The sequence below is a fragment of the Pimephales promelas genome, chromosome 15, assembly GCF_988280905.1.
Source record: "Pimephales promelas chromosome 15, fPimPro1.hap1.1, whole genome shotgun sequence".
Classification (NCBI taxonomy): Eukaryota; Metazoa; Chordata; class Actinopteri; order Cypriniformes; family Leuciscidae; genus Pimephales; species Pimephales promelas.
This window is the reverse complement of record NC_142783.1, coordinates 31,966,112-31,985,629: the sequence shown is the minus strand read 5'-3', so window position 1 is coordinate 31,985,629 and position 19,518 is coordinate 31,966,112. Positions and strand designations below refer to the sequence as shown.

Below are 19,518 nucleotides of genomic sequence, written 5' to 3'. Positions count from 1 at the left end.
ACCAACGTTCAACAAACATGTGGCCAAACTAATACCTGACAGCTGAAATTTTGTCTATTTTACCATTTATAACCTAACATAGATATTGATTCCTTGTTTTTGCAACTAATGCAATGATTTGAATAGATTTATAACTGTATTTAGTTGTGGCGCAGGTAACTAAATACCTTTTGGGGCCACTGTACGTAATTTTTTATTGCATTGCAAAGGTTTCTCAATTAATCTTTCCTATTGAGTGAAATATCTGTTCAGTAGTCAGCAATCCATAAATCCTACTCTGACACTAGTAAAATCATATGCAAATCGTTAAAAAAAATCCTCTTGTTGATTAAACAATTTGTCAAGCACATTTTTCTAATTAAAAGTGATCTCCAAAAATGTTCTTGTTTTTCGGTTTGGGGTTTAGGACTAATGTTTCTTATTAGAGCTCTATTTTGAGAACAAGGATACTCTAAACTTTTGCCTGGACCCCTCACAATAAAGTGGAGATTTCTGGACGAGCTGAAGACTCCAGAGAAATCTCATTGCACAGATGGATTTATATTCTTGGCAAGCATTCACTCTCTCTCTCTCTCTCTCTCTCTCTCTCTCTCTCTGTGTATGTGTGTGTGTGAGAGGTTTTCACAAGGAGTACAGAGCTACTCTATAATGTGTGAAGCACTCATTACATTTAGGAAGAATAACAACAAAAATGGCGAACAAAAGCCAACTTCTGATTGGCTGCAACAAAATTAGAGGACCTAGCCAAATGTAGCTAGCTCAATTTCATACAATATTTTGCATAATTTTAAACAAGGTTGTTACACTTAAATATGTATGCTATTCACCTTTAGTGCATACATGCACACTGAAAAGCAGAGTGTGAGAAACTGGTTAAGCAGACTTCAAATCCTCTCCTAAAACAGCTTTGCATTATTCAGTAACGACTGTCAGATTTCATACGAAGGATATCTGCAATAATCCCTCTTCTCTGATCATTAGACTAATTAAATCCAGGCTAACGGGAAATCTGCTTCCTGAACTTCCTACTTTGTCACAACTTGGCTAAGGAACAGTCATGTTATTTCTTCTGGCGAATCTCACTGACTGTCTGATCACCCACAAAAAAAAAATAAAAATAAAAAAAAAACGGAAAGAAGGAAAGATTGATATAAAGTGTTATATGACCAGTCATTTTCTCCAATTAAATTCAGATAAAACTGAGGCAAATTGCCATTGACAGCATGCAATTTTTGACAGCAACTTTTCTTTCAAAAATCATATTACAATTAGGTCAAAAAGCAGGTCAAGAAAATATGATCATACCAATTAAGTTTCCTATTAAGTTACGTATCAATTACAAAGTATTGCTTCTCACCTATAAGGCCCTAAATGGTTAGGTCCTGTTTATTTTATCAAGATTACAAAACTCTGGACTTTTGGTAGTACCAAGATATCACCAGGATCCACTAAAGGAGGGACTCTTAAACTCTGGAATAGCCTTCCTGATAATGTTCAGGGCTCAGATTCACTCTCCCAGTTTAAATCTAGATCACTTTAGCCAAGCATTAACATGTGTATCTCATAACTTTTTACTCCATGTTAAATCAGATTACAGCGTTCGGTGTGGTGTTGCGGCTGTCAGAGCAGAAACGAAAGCTGCTGCTCTCCATGCGTTTTTCCATCGTCTCCAGGCGAGTTCATATGTAAAAAGCTTATTTTGTCCATTAGATCAAAAAACACATACATTTACCCACCCCCTAGAAATCAGGACAGAAGTAGAGACACCAAGTGTAAACGGGAACATCTACAGTACGTGTGATTCGATTGACCAGAACGCATCTTAATACCAGGTCTAAACATGCAGGGCCACTATCAATTAAACTATACATTTAGTGAATTCCACTCTCTAGGTCTGGGTTCATTAAAATGGACAGTATGGTTCCTGGACCAACAAGGATGGATCTGGTTCTTGGTTAATCCCAGCTTATGATTTAGGGTGTCTAGTCTTGGTGTGAGTTCTAGGGGTTCTGGGTCTGTAAGAGGACCACAATGGAAATAAGTCCTGGACTTTATTGTGTTTTAATCCTCGATTATATTTCGATGCCTTTTGTTTTTATGTTTTCTTGCTATAATTAAATAAAAAAAGTCACGGCCGGGTGAAGCGGACAAGGCAGTAGGATCCATTCGCAGTATTGTTTAATACACAAATTCAGATACAGATACAAAAACTCAAGAACAGGAAACAGGACTGCATGACACACACCGACTTAAATGCAAGGGTACACAAGCTAAACAATATAACAAGAGGGTGTGGCTAATGGGAAACACCTGGGAACACTAATAACATGACAAATAGCATAGACATATACACTAGACGTCACCTTGGGGATCTAAACATGCGATAAAAACCGCCGTAATCTTCCAATGGTTTTGTCATAGGAAGTGGCTAGGTAACGCTGCTATCTCTGCCTTTACTTCGAATAAATGGATGGCGGCGGGCTTTTGTGCTACGTATGATGTCCACAAATGAAATCTGAACTAGTTAAATTTTTTCTGGAATCAATGATAAATACATATCTGGAAAAAAAAAGAAGAGAAAAATCGCAATCATGATGATTTAAGGTGATTTTATTTCCGTTAGACCTTATGTTGATACCGATGCATTAAAGTGGAGGGGCTCCCCTGTTCCAAGATGGCGGCTCTATTGACGCATTCATTTTAATGAACTGCCGTAGCCAAGGCGACATCTAGTGTATATACGCATCTATGGAGAAATAGCTGTAACACATGAAACAAGACAAAAACAGTCTAAACTCATGACGGGGTCTTGTTTGGCCTGGTCTGAACTCTATAGCTAACCATACAACACATCAATGAAACCATCATGGGAAACTAATTGATTGACCACTGCTGAAACCACATAGAAAGTATGAATTAGCATTAGCCATAAATCCCTCTTTGTTTTCACATTTTTATCATTCATGGGGGGGGACAAAAAGTACTCCTGGTTAGCAAACCATCTACACCCTCGGGATTCACACATTTCTTTAAAATGCCAATCCAGATTTCAGATGAAGGAATTTGTTTACCAAAATGCTTTTGATTATTTGTCCATTTGAGTAGCACAATAAGTTCTGAAAACATCAGCAAAACACACAGAGAGCAGAGGGAACATCGCTTCAGCGTGCCAATATGGTGAATTTGTGACATGCTTTTCAGTTGATGAAGCCTGCGATGTCATGACTAACGGCTGTCCGGTGAATTTAAAGAGACACTACTTTTATCGGTCTGTAATTGAAGCCTCTGGGAGGCTGGTAATCTCTGGTATTTTCTCAAAGAAAGCCGTATCATTAAATGCTGATAGCCACTGCTATCTCTCCGCAGCAAAATGCCATAGCACTGACCCAGAACACATTCTCTCTGTCAGAAAACCTTCCTTATCCAAATCCCAGCTGTCGCTCACTGTATATCAAGCACACAGCGCTGCTTTTGGCCCACACAGGGAGAACAGCCTTTTGTCCCCTGACTCTGTCTCCCAACTTGTTCTCTATCCCTCACACACACATTTCCTCGACTATCTAGTTCTGTCTTGCTCACACTATCTCTCTCTCTCTCTCTCTCTGTCTGCTCCAGTCCTTGTCCAACTCTGCTGTCTGCCTAGTGTAATTGAGTCTGGAAACATGATGCACGCACACACACACTAGGGGTTGAACTCAAAGGCTGTGCAAGAAATAATCATTAGTCAACACTTTGACGTACTTGGTTGTGTATAATTTTGTGGGCTCTTTCGTATCGCTTGGTATTTTTGACATCACGAGAACTTCTGTAGAAAGATCTCTTGTAGTGTTTTGGATTTTTGTTTAGGCTTTATTTTAACGTGATTCAATAAATCCTGAATAATTTACTGCCATTCTTGTGAACATTACTGTACGTAAATCACAAAATTAATAAAAAATAAACTGTATTCTGATGAGTATTTTTTTTTTTTGTAAGTAAAACAATCTAAGACAGGCATCTATTAACCGTATACATACTGGGAAAACAGATTCTCCAAAGGCGAAGCACTGCTACTTGCTCGCAGCTAATCACTCCGCCCAAAAAGCAATACTTCGCCTTCTGAGAACATAGTTCCCAGTATCTATACGGTTAAAAGATGCATGTGTCTCATATGACCTTGTTATTTGTTCCTGTTTTTGTGCTAAACTAGGCTAGCGGTGGGATTGAAAAAGTTGAAAGAAAGAAGAAACTCTGGGTGAATAAGCTAAAGTCCCCAAAAGTCGGCGTGTTCCTATAAAATACAGTGTTACTTTTTTGCTTTTTATTCTGCCCTCACATTGGGAAAAGAAAATAGACATTGAGGTCTTGACATCTGACCTCTCAATTTATTACAGTAAATAAAAACACTTAAATTATTTGCATCCATTCCCATCTATTACTTTTCTAATTTACTTTTAATTCACATTTCATCCTTCAATATCTTTGCCGAGATATAAAATAATTTCAACCATCGTAAGGAACAACTTCACGATAAAGTAATTCTGCCAGAAATTGGAGATGTTACCCAATTAAATTACAGCCATATCCTATATTTCTCAGCATTGTCGCTTTAATGACGGCTAATTACATTTGGAAAATGTTAAACTCACATCAGACAACTGGCTATTTTTTCCCTTACGACAACTGGTCGCATCTTCATTGAAGAAAAAAAACAACAACATAAAAAAAAAAAACATTATGCAAATCTCTCAATTACTATTAAATATTCAGGTATGTGCCCAAACATCAGACTCTCCAGAATTTTTACCTGCAACAGCCCATTATATTTTGACTATTACATTTTGAAAATCTCTTAATTGCCTTAAATGCTCAGACATGTGCCTGATAAACTTGTATCATTGTTATACTGTATATCGTCATATTGCCTAGCCCTAAAATTTGCTCTAAGGTAAAGGCATTAATAGAGCAATCCCATCAGGGTTCGTTTTAATCAAACCAAACATGCCAAGTGTGAACACACTCTAGCACATAGCAAGGCAAAGCAAGTTTATTTAAAGCACATTTCATTCACAATGGTAATTCAAAGTGCTTTACATAGAAGGAATTAAAATAATCAATGCATTGGACTTAAAAAAAAATCATGCATAAGAAATACATATAACAATAAGAATTGAGAGTAAAAACTGATATAAAATATATTAAAACAGTTTAGACTAAAAAAGGAGGATAGGATACTGAAGGCTAAAACTACCTGAAATCACTAAGCTTGGGGATCCACTATCTGGAATGGAAGAGATTGAGTCAGGTTTGCGAATAGAAATTATACTAGACATAACACTAGAAATTAAGGTAAGTCTGCCAAAATTTGTATGATACTACAAGTTGTTTGAATGGAAATCTGAAAGCTTTCCTTTCCCATCTGCATCATCTGAGCTGTGCGGACGCTGTTATCAGAGTGTTGAACAGCGAAGCTCACTGATGCTGTACTGTGTGTCATGAGTTAAAGTCAACAATGACCTGCTGACTGACTGTTTTTCTAGACTATTAGATGCCTGGTTAATACTCGTGCAACACACACACACATTACAAACACTCTCGAAATACATTCAGATAAGAACCTACATATACATAAACTATCTCTCTCTCTCTCTTACCCACCCACAAACACACACAACACCTGCATCATTGGGTCATTGGGTGTGATGTGGGCCGCTCCAATAAATCAACAGAGAGGAGGGGGTGTGGGGGGTTTGGTGTTCATCTGTGGCGTTGGGAGAATGTTGTCTTGGCATGAAACTCGCACTCGCTTTGCTGTGTTTGTTCTTTACTTGACTTTACAAGGTTTCAGTGATGTACTCAAGCAGGTATGTTGTATACACCGCTTTCCTCCATGTGTCTATTTTTCAATCACTGTTATGTTACGTTATGTTACATAATGTTATGTTATGTTGTTACGTTATCTTACGTTACGTTACGTTACATTTCGTTATGTTATGTTATATTACATTATGTTACGTTACGTAATGTTACATTACATTACGTTACATTGTTACATAACGTTATGTTACGTTATGTTACATTAGGTTATGTTACGTTACATTACATTACGTTACGCTTTGTTACGTTACGTTATGTTACGTTACGTTATATGTTATGTTACATTACATTACATTGTTACATTACATTATGTTACGTTACACTATGTTACATTAGGTTATGTTACGTTACATTACGTTATGTTACATTACGTTATGTTATGTTACATTACGTTATGTTACATTACGTTATGTTACATTACGTTACGTTTCGTTATGTTATATGTTATATTACATTACATTATGTTACGTTGTTATAATACGTTACGTTATGTTACGTTACGTTACATTACATTACGTTACTTTACGTTACATTACGATAAGTTATGTTGTTATGTTATGTTTTTACAGGGCAGTTTGACCAGAATGCCATGTTGATTTGTTTGTGTGGATAGCTATTTCTGAAAAATGTGTGAGAATGCTTATGTTGTATCTTTTAATTGAACTACTGAATGAAAACAGATTAGACTATGTTTTAGTCATGTTGGAAAAAGTTCACACTCTATTAAGTCCATACTTCAAAGGGAAGGGAATATTAAAGTGCTCTAAGTAGGTCTAGTACGAATCATGAGTGTTCTGTTGAAAGCTGTTGTTGTAACATGCAATACACTGAGTGAACAACCCAGATTTAGTCTGTGTGTACTGAAAGAAAAATGCATCACATCAATAAGTCACAACTGTACATTACAGGTAGCTTATGTAGCTTGTATATTCTGTATTATAATTTGTATCTGCATCATATAGCTTTTAATTCATTTTAAATAAGGTTATTTGGCCTCACACATTGTGTTTTGTAACAAGAATAAGAATAAAACTACTCTGTTCGAGTTAACACAATGCTAAGGTCAAATTCATCACCACTTTTATTGCTAATAATGTGATTTAATTCACAATTAAACTACATTGGCAATGTGTTTCCTATCGAGGTACTCAAGCTGTGAAGTTTTATTTCTGTTTTTCTCAGTTGAATTTTTAAATGTCAAGCTATGTCAGACTGTTAACAAGTAAATAACAGCTAAAGTTCCTCTGATCTTTGCACAGGAACAGATTACGTGCGTAGTTTCTTTGTTGCTAAAAACGTTATCCAGCCTCATATGCATGACAACTCTAAGAGTGCTTGATTCCTTGTGGCACTATGAAAACACAGCAATGTTGGCTCAACCAATCATGTGAGATTGGGGACAGGACTATCTGTTTATCCCGCCAATGGCAGATGAGGGGTGTGTTGGGGAAACTTGATTATGTCATGCAATTCCATTAGCTAGAAATTATACTTGAATCTTAAAATGAATAGACCAATGCCTACTGAAAAGTCAGTATATGTGCTCAGACACATCACTGCATGTTGACAGAAATAAATCCTCAGAAAATATTATCTTCCAAGTCTGCGGCATGTCAGAATTGGCTCGGTCAAAGAGTTCTGAATAACTGTGACTGGAAAAGTGTGCTAAATTCGTGTTAAATGTGGAAAAGGAAACCTAAAATCCTTCTACTGTCAAGGGACGCTTCCTTTCTTTCTTTCTTTTTTCTTTTTTATATATAAACCCAATCACCCAATTGGCTTTCAGGAAAGAGCTTGATCCTGTTATTGGCCCAGACACAGTTGAGCAGCCATAAACCCTCATGAAACTTTGGGTTCTTGGAGCTGACAGCATTCAGAGATAAGCTTTTACAAATGAGGCACAGAAGGGAGTATATAACTTTTGAAGCGTTTAACTCCAGATTTTTTAATAGCTTTTTTAACGCAACCTTTCTGGCCTCCTGTAATGATTAGATGAGGATGATGAAGGATGTTTTAGCACTGTGGAGATATTTCTGCACTGTTTTCTGCTGTTGAGCAAAACAAATCACACACATGCACACACACGCTCATGGCTACTATTACAGTACATTTCAGTCTGTAGAGTTCTTGCCAAAAATAAAAGAAGTAAGCAAGATATTATATCACGAGAGATAAAAGTCTGTGGGAGTTAATGGCAAGAAAAATGAGAAAGTGGTTGCATACAGTAAGTCTAGAAAAATGGCTAAATCATTAAAAGGAAAGAAGTCATTAATGGAAAAGATTAATGCTTCTCAATTCTTCCAAACAGAACGAGCACCACAATTTATTCATACACACTCTCAGAAAAAAGGTACAAAAGCTGTCACTGGGCCTGTACCTTTTCAAAAGCTAAGCTTTTGTCCATTTTAGGTGCTAATATGTACACTTCAGGTGCTAATATGTCCATATCATGAGCTAATATGTACATTTCATGAGCTACTGTATTATGTACATTTCAGATGTTAATATGTGCATTTTAGTTGTTAATAAGTACATTTTAGGTGCTAATATGTACATTTTAGGGGGTAATATGTACATTTTAGGGGGTAATAAATACATTGTAGTTGTTAATATGTACATTTTAAGTGCTAATATGTATATTTTAGGTGCTAATATTTAAATTTTAGGGGGTAATATGTACATTTTATGTGCTAATAAGTACATTTTAGTTGTTAATATGTACATTTTAAGTGCTAATATGTCCATTTCAGGTCCTAATATGTACATTTTAAGTGCTAATATGTACATTTTAGGGTGCTAATATGTACATTTTAGGTGCTAATATGTCCATTTCAGGAGCTAATATGTCCATTTTAGGTCCTAATATGTACATTTTAAGTGTACATTTTAGGTGCGAATATGTACATTTTAGGTGCTAATGTGTCCATTTTAGGTACAAATATGTCCATTTTAGGTACAAATATGTCCATTTTAGGTGGTAATATGTACATTTTAGGTGCTAATGTACTACTAAGGTACCAATATGCAGCCTTTGGGTACAAAAGTGTATCTTTTGAAAAGGTACAGCCCCAGTGACAGCTTTTGTACCTTTTTTTCTGAGAGCGAGTTCTTCACATCCTTCAGTAATCGCGCAGAAACTCTACATAATACATAATTAAGAATTAAATTAGATACAGGGCTATAAATGTGTGTGATGTGAGTTACTGTAGATACAGCTGATGATCCAAAGGAATTTATTTTGATACACTTTTAAAACCTATTTATATCTCAGGGAGTGTTTCATGCAGATTAACTGGTTCGGAAAATATTTCCTGAAGACAAATTTTTTTTATACTTTGGTATTAGAATCTTCTCTTTTTTAATGAAATGAATCTTTACTCTGTTCGCTTTTGGAGATAGACTCATGTGGTGTGTTTTTAGGGTGTGTGTGTGTGTGTGCTCCTGGAATTCCATACATAATGGGGACCAAATGTCCCCACAAGTACATTTTGACCTTGAGGGGACATTTTTTGGACCCAAAGAGGAAACAAGGTCATAAATCACATAGAATGATAGAATAAAAATAATTACGTCTATGGAATGTCCCCATAAAACATGGAAACCGAGGGTGTGTGTGTGCGTGCGTTCTTGCGCATCAGATTTTTTTATACCGACCACAAGTATTACAATACCTCAGCAGCATCCACAAATTTCTCTCTTCTTCTTTCTGATTTGTTCTCACTTTCATTCTCAATGGTCAATCTCAATGGTCTCAGTGCACAACTGAATGGACATTTACCACAAGAGCTCTGCGGCAATCTTGAAAAACCATTCTTCTGTCTGAATTGCTCAAATACTTTAGGACATAAAAGAATGCTGCGGCGATTCGATTTCTGGGGCAGGTTTTCATGCCTTGACCGGATAGTGTTATTAATCACGCATGCAAGATCCTTTAATTTTATCTTTACTTTACTACTATTAAAACAAAAAGGATGTTAAGGTCAATAGATCAACACCTTGACACAAACTTACTGACTTCTGCATTTTTTATTTCTTTTTTTTTTCTTTTATGCGAGACATAATATAGCTAAATTATTCAATATTTTGTCAGCAAACTGATTCAGCCACAGAAAGAAATACTCCACGCTGTTGTCTTTGTTGAAATCGTATGAAATGCTGCATTGGAGAGGCAACGGTCCTCTTTTCTATGGGCACAGAGGGGTGCACAGGAAGCAAAAGACCTTTATGACAAAAGGTCAATGGGTGTACTCAAGTCTCACTGACAATATGCCTCAGCAAGCAAAACCCAACTATTCAGCTGAATCACCAAAAGATGCTCTGATGTTGGGTTATTACGCATTCTAGAATGTTTAATCCTTCCAATAACTAATATGCCTCATACTAAAATAATAAGGAGAGAGAATGAGTTGCTCTGGCATGCGACGCAATATTATTCAAGTCACTGTTAAATTTCTAGTGGTTTATTTTGCATTCTATTACATAATAGGAATCGCCTATTCTGAGTATAGGATGCAGTGAAATATATTTGGGGCACACTGAATCAGAACATTGCATTCACTATTTGCATAATGCATTGACATACAGTATAAGCACTGCACTTCATGCGTCACATTGACAACTTTGAATGACGCACACTAAATCCGAATATTGCATTCATTATTTGCATAATGCATTGACATGTATACAGTAAAAGCACTTTATGCGTCACATTGACAACTTTGAATAAAGCACGTAAGTTATAAGAATGACATGCGTAAATGTGCGGCGTTACGCACGGACTTACCCGAGGACCATTGGACTTCTGCGCTGAGGCTGGTGGCAGGCACATCATCATCAGTAGCGCGTGGGAATTCAAAAACACAAATAGGACCCGATTGTGGAAATACATTGTGTCTGACGTTGAAGTATTAAGACAACTGATAGCCTACAGACAATATTAAAGAATTGGTCCCAAGTTGCAGGAAATTCCAAAAGTTTGTTCCCAGATAAATTCGTCCTCAGCGGGTTTCACATGTGTGCGTTTTCATAGTGCCAGAGAGGACGCAGACAAGATGACGATAGTCGTAGTGATACACTCTTTCCACTGCGTGGGATGTACTGTCCTTTCCAGAGCTACAGGTTGAATAGTTTGTCTTACACTTTGGGACTCGTTTAAAACCTCAGGAAGTGGGATTGCTTTGCGTGATTGACAGCGGGATCGTCCAATGACAGCGCAGTTCGACGGGGTGGGGGTGCAAAAGTCCGCGGATTAATCCAGTGGCGCCTCCAGAAATTTTTCGTAGGGGTGGCCAGATGGGGCCAGTTAAAATCTTGGGGTGGCACACCAAAACTACAGTATAAACCATAATTTCAGAATTGTTTTCTACTGTTGTAATAAACCAGCCTGTAGAAAACTATCAGAAAGACTTAAGGAAACTCCTACTGATATACTTTGGTTTATTGTGTAATATTTAATGTTACTAATGATATTAGTAGGGCCCAACTAATATATATTACATTGTATATAATGATATATATTATATGATATATAAGGGTCCTTGCCCCACAGCAAATTTCCAGATACTTACATAATTGTGATGAATTTAATCATTTTTTAAGTTATTAGTTTGCAGTGTAAGATTACAGTTAACACCTTTAAATATTACATAAATGTATTATGAATTTTTAATACACTTAATGAGTGTATACATCAGCAGCAAAAAGTAATTCTTGAAAAAATCTGCACAGTAATTTTATAAAATCTAAATATGTTAATAAAAACAAATTACTATTAGTTCTCTTTTAAAATTCAATCAGGCAATCATGTCACAATTTTATATTTATATATTAATGTCAAGAATTCAGAAGTGCATAGCCTAAACTACAAATAAATTATATACAATTAAATTATGCTTATTTAAAATGTATTGAGCAGGCTAGGTATAACAAAATATATTGGCTTTTAATAATATTTCAGTGCGCAAACCCATGATTGAGTCCGTTCTTGCATGATTAGCCTACATGAAAAACATCGCGGGTGCAGAATGATGTGCTCAAAGCAACATGGAGTCACAGTGTGCAGCAGCACTGCGCTTCATAAGTGTGCATTTAAAAGCTCATGTCACAAATCGAAAAAATGTTGAGCGCACAAATCCAAGTGCGATTTGTTCCTTTGTTTCACAGTTATTGTGCGTTTGATGCCGATTCATAATCCTTGTGATATGTATGTGTGATCTAACAGAACACGGTAGTGAGTCGCTTAAAAACAGCAACAAACTCCAAGAAAATAAAGTAATTTTATGCGAATATACAGACTTTTATCTACAGATCATGCATTTATAATGTCAATATATCATATTGGAGAGAGTTTTACCGTGCATCCAAGAGGCGCGCGTGCTGTTTGAATATGAATGGAGAATGATGACAGTCGCAGAGGAGGGAAAACGAGTTTATACTTTAATGATGTAAATATACTTCTGTCCCTCACATTAAGCTATGGAATGACTTCAGATGACTTTGTCACCCAAACTGACGTGAAAAAAGCGGGAGGCGCCGAAAAGCGCGCTGTTTGCATCCCTGCCTGTCCAAACGTGGCAAAAACACACCTAAAAGCTGCTGTATACCATTTGGCACTTAAAAAGCACGTCACGACACATAATTCCCCGTCTTCTTTTACTTAAGAATATTTTTGACTTATTTATAAAATGCATAACTGATGCTACAAAAATTAATACTGGCCATTGGGGTGGCCAATGGGGTGGCCAGGAGTCGGCCAGGGGTGGCCATGGCCACCCCTGGCCACCCCCTGGTGGCGCCATTGGATTAATCATCAGTCCACTTGGTTACAGCAAGAGTAATGACGCACTCTGTGACTTTCTTTTACACAACTGTCCTATACGCAACTTATTTATGTTTTATGGCCGTTTAATTAACGTTAAGATAAAGCGTAATATTTAATAATTTATATATGTAATATTTAATCATTTAGGCTATATCATTATATATATATATATATATATATGGGAGATTGAGGTTGTCACAAATGTCGAATCTTCTTCTTATTAATACGGTTATTAGCCTAGGCCAACTCTATTTCAATAAATGTGACTTCATTTAGTGAAGGCTTTGACAAGCATTCTTCTGTTTTTAAATATTACTATTTGAAATATAAAAGCCCATTTCATGTTTGAAATATTGATAAGGACATTTTGTTTTGTATTATTGTATTAAAAAAATTCTAATCAAGCGATTATAAATATTGCGACGAATTTTCAAGACATGACTAGCTAGCATGATTGTGTCATTTTACCTTTTGAAAGATGTTTGTCTAACTGTGTGAGAAAGAGAGGAAGAGTAACATTATTAAATAAAACATTAGATAGATAGATAGATAGATAGATAGATAGATAGATAGATAGATAGATAGATAGATAGATAGATAGATAGATAGCTATAGGATGTCTGTCTGTCAATCATTCTATCTATCTATATCTTTTTGTCTGTCTGTCTGTCTATCTGCCTGTCTATCTGTCTATCTATCTGTCTGTCTATCTATCTATCTATCTATCTATCTATCTATCTATCTATCTATCTATCTATCCCGTCTGTCCGTCCGTCCATCCATATAATATGATAATAATATAATAATAATACTTATTTTAAACTATTGAATATATAATAAAATGTATATAATTAAATTTGGACCATTCTCCCAGCTTCTACCCTATTCAATCGCATTTTAAGGAGAAAAGGAGAGAAAGAGAGGCAAGCAGGGCTCAGGTCTGCCTCCATGTGGTTCTCCTATCATGGATGCGGGATGAACCTCGATCTGCCGTTAGCTCTCCACTGGGATCTCGCCGTGTCAGCCGGCCTGTGTGTCCGGGACTGTGCGAAGCTCCTCTGGGGGAGGCGAGGGGGGACAGGAGAGTCTAATGGAATGTTAACGAGATCACTTTATGTCCTGTATCCACTTTCCTTTAACCGTGTCCTCGTACAAAACAAAGACGCTTTCTGGCGTGTGAAAAAAAAAAAGTTGTTGTTGGAGAAACGTTGACCAACACAGACGGCTGTTGTCACTTGGCTGGACTTGAAACAAATGTTTAACAAGGGGCAGAGAGAAAGGAAAGGGCGAACAAGCTGAAAAGGTCTGTGCTGCCCAATTATCACACCGACCCTTTCCACAGATCCTCAATGGCGGTTCACTGTCTGTTTATAGCAAGCAAAGCCGACAGAAAATTAGCAGGTGTCTGTAGACAAGAGCAGCCAGCCCAAAACCAGCGGGCACCCTGCCGACTCCAACGCAATTATTACCAGGCCGTGCACATTTGGTGGCTTTCATCAACACATCAGTACAGAGGAGAGGTCTCTTATGTTATTATGATGTCTTAGATAAGCATGACAGGCCCGCTTCATGTTAAGTGTCCTTAATACCTTTGTACTTTAAATTGTGTGCTTCTAACTGCTGTTAAACCCATTTACAGCTTTTATAATTAGACATCTGGACCGAGCTTTATTGTGGTATTACCAGCTTTCGGAGAAGTTAAAGTTTTAGTCCTGAGAGATTCCTTCAGCTAATGTCTTTGACAGCAATTGTCTTCTTCAATATGTACGAATCCTTGCCAGATGTCTAATTAATCCATGGCATGTTTTAGTGTGTGCACTTTTTTATTCCTTTTCAGAAAAGCATGGTTTTTCATTTGGAGAATTAAAATAGACAAGTGACTAAACTGTTGACATTCAGTGAATTTATATTAAGGGAATATTCCATGTTCGTTGACAGTATTTGCGGCATATTGCACAATGCTGATTATAAATCACAAAAAGGTTTACACTTTATTTTAAAGTTTTCATGTTACAGTGTCAGTACAATTAAGTATGGAGTAATATAAATAATCTACTTGTACGGCAGGATTAAGGTTTGGTTTGAGTTTATTTGCATCTATTAAGAATGATTTATTACTATAGTAAGTAGATGTAACATATAACGAGGACACTGGAAATCAAAGTGTTACCAAAAAAGCCCTTTCGTTTATTTTAAAAACTATTTTTAAAGGCAATTACACAGCAACAAAGTCACCTTAAAGGGATGGTTCACTTTGAAATGAATTTTTGGTATGTTTTAGCTTACCTCAAGGGCGTAGGGGTCTTTGTTTCCACAGTAGCTTCAATTTTGATGTTTTTAGGTCAAACCGTTCTTGTCTGTCAGTCATATAATGCAGGTCTATGGTCACCACCTCAAAGAGCATGCACAGAGAAGTCCAAGTTAAATATGATTCGTAAATGTAAGTACGTAAGTACACATTGATGGCCTAAGACACAAAACGAGTGGTTTGTCTGAGATTTTAAACATAATAAATTAATAATTTACTCATAAAAATTAGTCTCTCTCAAAGAGAGATGATGGTTTACTGCTAACGTTAAAACTAGAAGTGAAAATATACAAGAAAACAATATTTTACCTCAAGTTGTCTTTGGAGGATTGACAGCCCATACTGTCCTCTTCGAGCAGGGTTCTCAAGTCTCACGCAATGGCCATGAGACACACGCAATTCAAGCAGTTCACACACTCACACGCCACACCGTGTATTTCTCACACTGAAAAGGCAATGCCGAGCAATCCAGGAAGTTACACGCTACGAGTTTCGCCTTCTTGATGACATCACGCGCGCTGGTCAGGAAGTAACATGTAGTAGTCTGACATGCGTCTTGTCCATGACACGACAAGATTTTAGGAGCCAAAAACGCGTAATCTGACACAGTGACACACAAAACGTAACAGACAAAAAAATCGTGTAATCTGAACCAGGCAAAAGTGGACTACATTACGAACAACAATTTTTGTCATGTAATTTGAAATCTGTAATTGACTACCGTTAGTAAGTAGGCTAATCTACCCAGCACCTTGTGTGTGTGTGTGTGTGTGTGTTTATTCCTCATCACATAATACTTTAAGATAAAGCATTGTGAGTTTAGGGACTCGTATAACAAGACAATTCAGATCTGAGGATTTCTTAATACATCTTTGTCCATATTTCTCAAAAATGCCTTTTTGACCTGATTGTGGAAGAATGAAGAAAAGAGATGGACACAGAGAGGACTTCAAACACGAGAATGTTAGGTCAGATGCGGAGCCCTTTCACTTTAAAGTCCCTCATCTGGCTTTCATTTGTGGAATTCCATGTCTTTTACATGTATTGGCTGCGATTTTCACAAGCTCCCGTATCTGGAGGAGTCACATGATTCCAGGCCTGGCCAAAGAGCTCAGTCCAGTCACTGACTTTTTACACCTTCTTTGGGGTGTTCTTTAAGGGATACCGCTCAACACACACACCCACACGTTGGGTTTCCATTTTTTTTCACGGGGACTATATTTAGACATAATGGGGTGGTGATGGCGCAGTGTATAAGACACATGCCTTTGGTGTGAGAGACCCGGGTTCGAATCCACTGTGAGACACCAATGTGTCCCTGAGCAAGACACTTAACCCCTAGTTGATCCAGAGGCGTTGCGACCTCTGACATATTTAGCAATTTTAGATTAGATCGCTTTGGATAAAAGCGTCAGCTAAATGAATAAATGTAATGATTATTCTACTGTACAAACTTTCTATCCCCTAAAGAAAACTTTATGCATTTTCATATTTCAAAAAACATAATTTAGTATGATTTATAAGCTGTTTTCCTCATGGGAACCCCCAACAAAGACCCCAAGGACAAATATTTCGGATGTCGCCATTCCATACCATCTTTTGTCCCCATAACGTAAGGTTTACCAGGACACACACACACACACACACACATTTCGATTTATTCTTCATCCACCTTATTTGATGGAAAAATTATAATTAAGACAGAAAAAGAGATACTTTAAATAAATCTTTTTTTTTTTAGTCTTATTTTCGTATGCTTTTTTTCGCATTCGTGATTCGGTGGCTCTGAACTGTAAAAACACCATTCAAGCACCAATCAAACGACTTGCTACGGATGCGAAAAAGGCAGAAAAATCGAACCCGATTCGATTTTTTTTACGACGGACGAAAGTTTCGTGATTGACATAACGTGAGGTTGTATTTATTTTTTTAATGTGCGAAAATTTCTGACGCGAATTTCGGACTCAGTGTGCGAGGGCCTTTAAGCTCAGTCGACAGCATTTGTGGCACAATGGCATTGTGTTTTCTTTCAAGGTGTCCTTGTACAGTGTGACTACACAATTAAGTATTGAGTAATAGACGTAAGAGGGATTGAGACAGAAATAGAGAACGTTCAGAGGAAAGCGGGGTGTGAAAAGAACCATTGAGACAGTGTCCAACGAGTGGTGTGTCCAACACCTGCACCGCCTATTCACCCGAGTGTTTACACACTGTCATCCACAATTAATGGCTCTCAGGGGTAGGGCTGCTGGGGCCCCAGACCCTTCCTGGGCCCTTATGAGTGCCTAATTGAGCATACCACCCTCCTGATTGAATTAACAGCTTGGTCCCAGGGACCTTCACCCCACCGGAGAGGGGGGCTTCGTTCCCTCTGTGCCAGCCCGCTGGAGGAGGGGGGGGAAGGAGCAAGGGGTCGAGAGCGCAGAGTTGTCAAAATGTCAGCAAAGCGTGGCCTTCGCTGTTGGCAAAACCAAGCAAGAAATGTGAACTGGGGGCATTCAGAGGTCCCGGTCTTCGCATGGACAGGCCTGCCAGGTGGACGCTGGGTCGCAAGGCTGGATGGATGTAGACCATTCTGAATGTTTGGGGCCTACAAAGTATTGCTTCCTATATGTATATAGGAACACACACACACACACACGTCTGCAAAACTGCGAGCACATTATATGCTTTTCACTCAGTTTGCAATTATAAATCAAACTTTTTGCAAAGTGCTCAACACAGTTCCCTACATCAGACACAGCGTTTTAAACTAACAGCTCTTGTGTTTCATTTGGTAAACACTGCCATTCAAATAGCACACTCGTTTTCCCATTATACACCCAACGATCATGTGCGAAAACACTTATAGGTAATTTGTTCACTAAGAAATTAAAACTCAATGTTTTGAGAAACAAATACATTATTTGTACCCCATGCATTTCTGTTTAAACTTTAAAGTGCACATACCTCATTTGATCACTTAGTGTAGCAAACCCAGCCAGACAATGGTGAAGCGTACTGATGTTTCCAGAAGCCGTTATTTATGTTCAGCCGTCAGCCTTGGTTAAACACAACTTTCCTTTCAACCTTTCTTCTTGAAACAACTAAGAGCTACCAGATAAATAACATAAAATGAGCTCTTACAAAAAATAAACATTACCCGAAGGCCAAATTAACCGTACAAATAGTCATTTATAAAATACATTTTCTGTGACATTACTTGTGTAAAAAACTTGCGTTAGCTTGAGTTTACATGTCACGAGAGAAAATAATACATTTAAACACTTCTTCACAGATTAAATGGATTAACCTTAATATTACTGCACATAACCATTAAACAAGTTAAACACACAATACCTTGTTCCCGTTCCAGCTAGGTGCTTAAATCATCCTTTTAGAGCTTTATTCAATTTCAGACCGAAATGTGCTTTCTTTCCTGTGGGTACGTTTGACTTCACCTTTTAGACGCGAAAAGGACGTTCCACTAGGAAGCGCCAAAATAAAAGTCTCTTAATGTTAACGGAGAAAATAATAAAATAAAGCTCTGAAATTATTATTTACACTTTCCTTAGAGTTAGTTACACTTAGAAATCAAAACGTAACGTTTTGAGAAACAAGCACATTTTCACCCTTGTATTTATGCTTATTTTCTAAATGTATACTGAATGTTCATTACAAGACACAAATTCAGAGGTTACTCAACCTGTTTTATTATGACAGGTCTATCCACAAGTTTCCGAGGGGCGCTCCTGTAAAAAATAAAGTGGGTGAAACTTCCGGTGACGCGGCGGAAGTAGCATTCCAATGGTATTTTGTGTGTTAGTTAGCGAAGAGGCTAGCTGTTTTTCCGGAGAATTATTTTACTATTTAAAGACGCAAATCTTTATGAGAGATGTCGTTACGGAGCTCAGGGACAACATGTTCGCGGTTGTATGTATAACCGGACTAAACTAATTTAGTGGCTTAAACGGGATTGTTTTAAACATAAGCTGAAAACGAAATCACAGTGATCCTCCCAGAGCCTGTCTCTGATCCTGCCAACGACTGTAGTTTCCATCACCTCCCAAAAGACGACGAATCTTCCTGTGTACATTTGTTTAAATTCTTAATGTTCTATAAACTCTATCAGCATGTGATTGGCTGTTCGCTACTGATGTTACACCTAAACTCAGGATCAAAGCCTGTGTTGACAGAATACCAAATGTGCCAGTTAATGTATTCAAGCAGCACATTCATTTATAATTTTGAATAAACTCCAAAGCACAATGACTAAGTGTGTATTTTTTATTTGAATTGTTTGTCAGCTCGCACAACTGTCTGTCACCATGCCTTGATGAGTATTGATTATTAATAATGTTATTATAATACTCCCAATCAACTACTGCGGAGGGTAACTGTTATTTCACCCTTTTGAATTTCGTTGAGGTTGTGTTCCCACATTGTTATCTAGTTTGGATCGCTATAACTTGAATGACTGTCAACTGTTGAATGAACGAGTGTGAAGTATGTCAAGTTGCGCTTTGTTTACTTCCAACCGGAAGTCGCGCCCACT

The 19,518-nt window shown here is 37.4% G+C and overlaps 1 protein-coding gene across 10 annotated transcripts in view; it reads right to left on the bottom strand.

Annotated features, from left to right (window-relative positions):
- Positions 1–18,424, bottom strand: part of smoc1 (SPARC related modular calcium binding 1) — a 64,108-nt gene extending 45,684 nt beyond the window's left edge. For 5 of the 10 annotated variants that reach the window (XM_089120551.1, XM_089120552.1, XM_089120553.1 and 2 more), the window contains exon 1: positions 10,640–10,993. In XM_089120551.1, the coding sequence (XP_088976677.1) occupies positions 10,640–10,744 (105 nt within the window). In that variant the 5' untranslated portion in view covers positions 10,745–10,993. Of the gene's footprint in view, positions 1–10,639; positions 10,995–17,933; positions 18,078–18,323 lie in introns of those variants that run through there. The other 5 variants (XM_039666171.2, XM_089120549.1, XM_089120550.1 and 2 more) reach the window with 3 other exon arrangements.
- Positions 18,425–19,518: the final 1,094 nt, after the last annotated feature.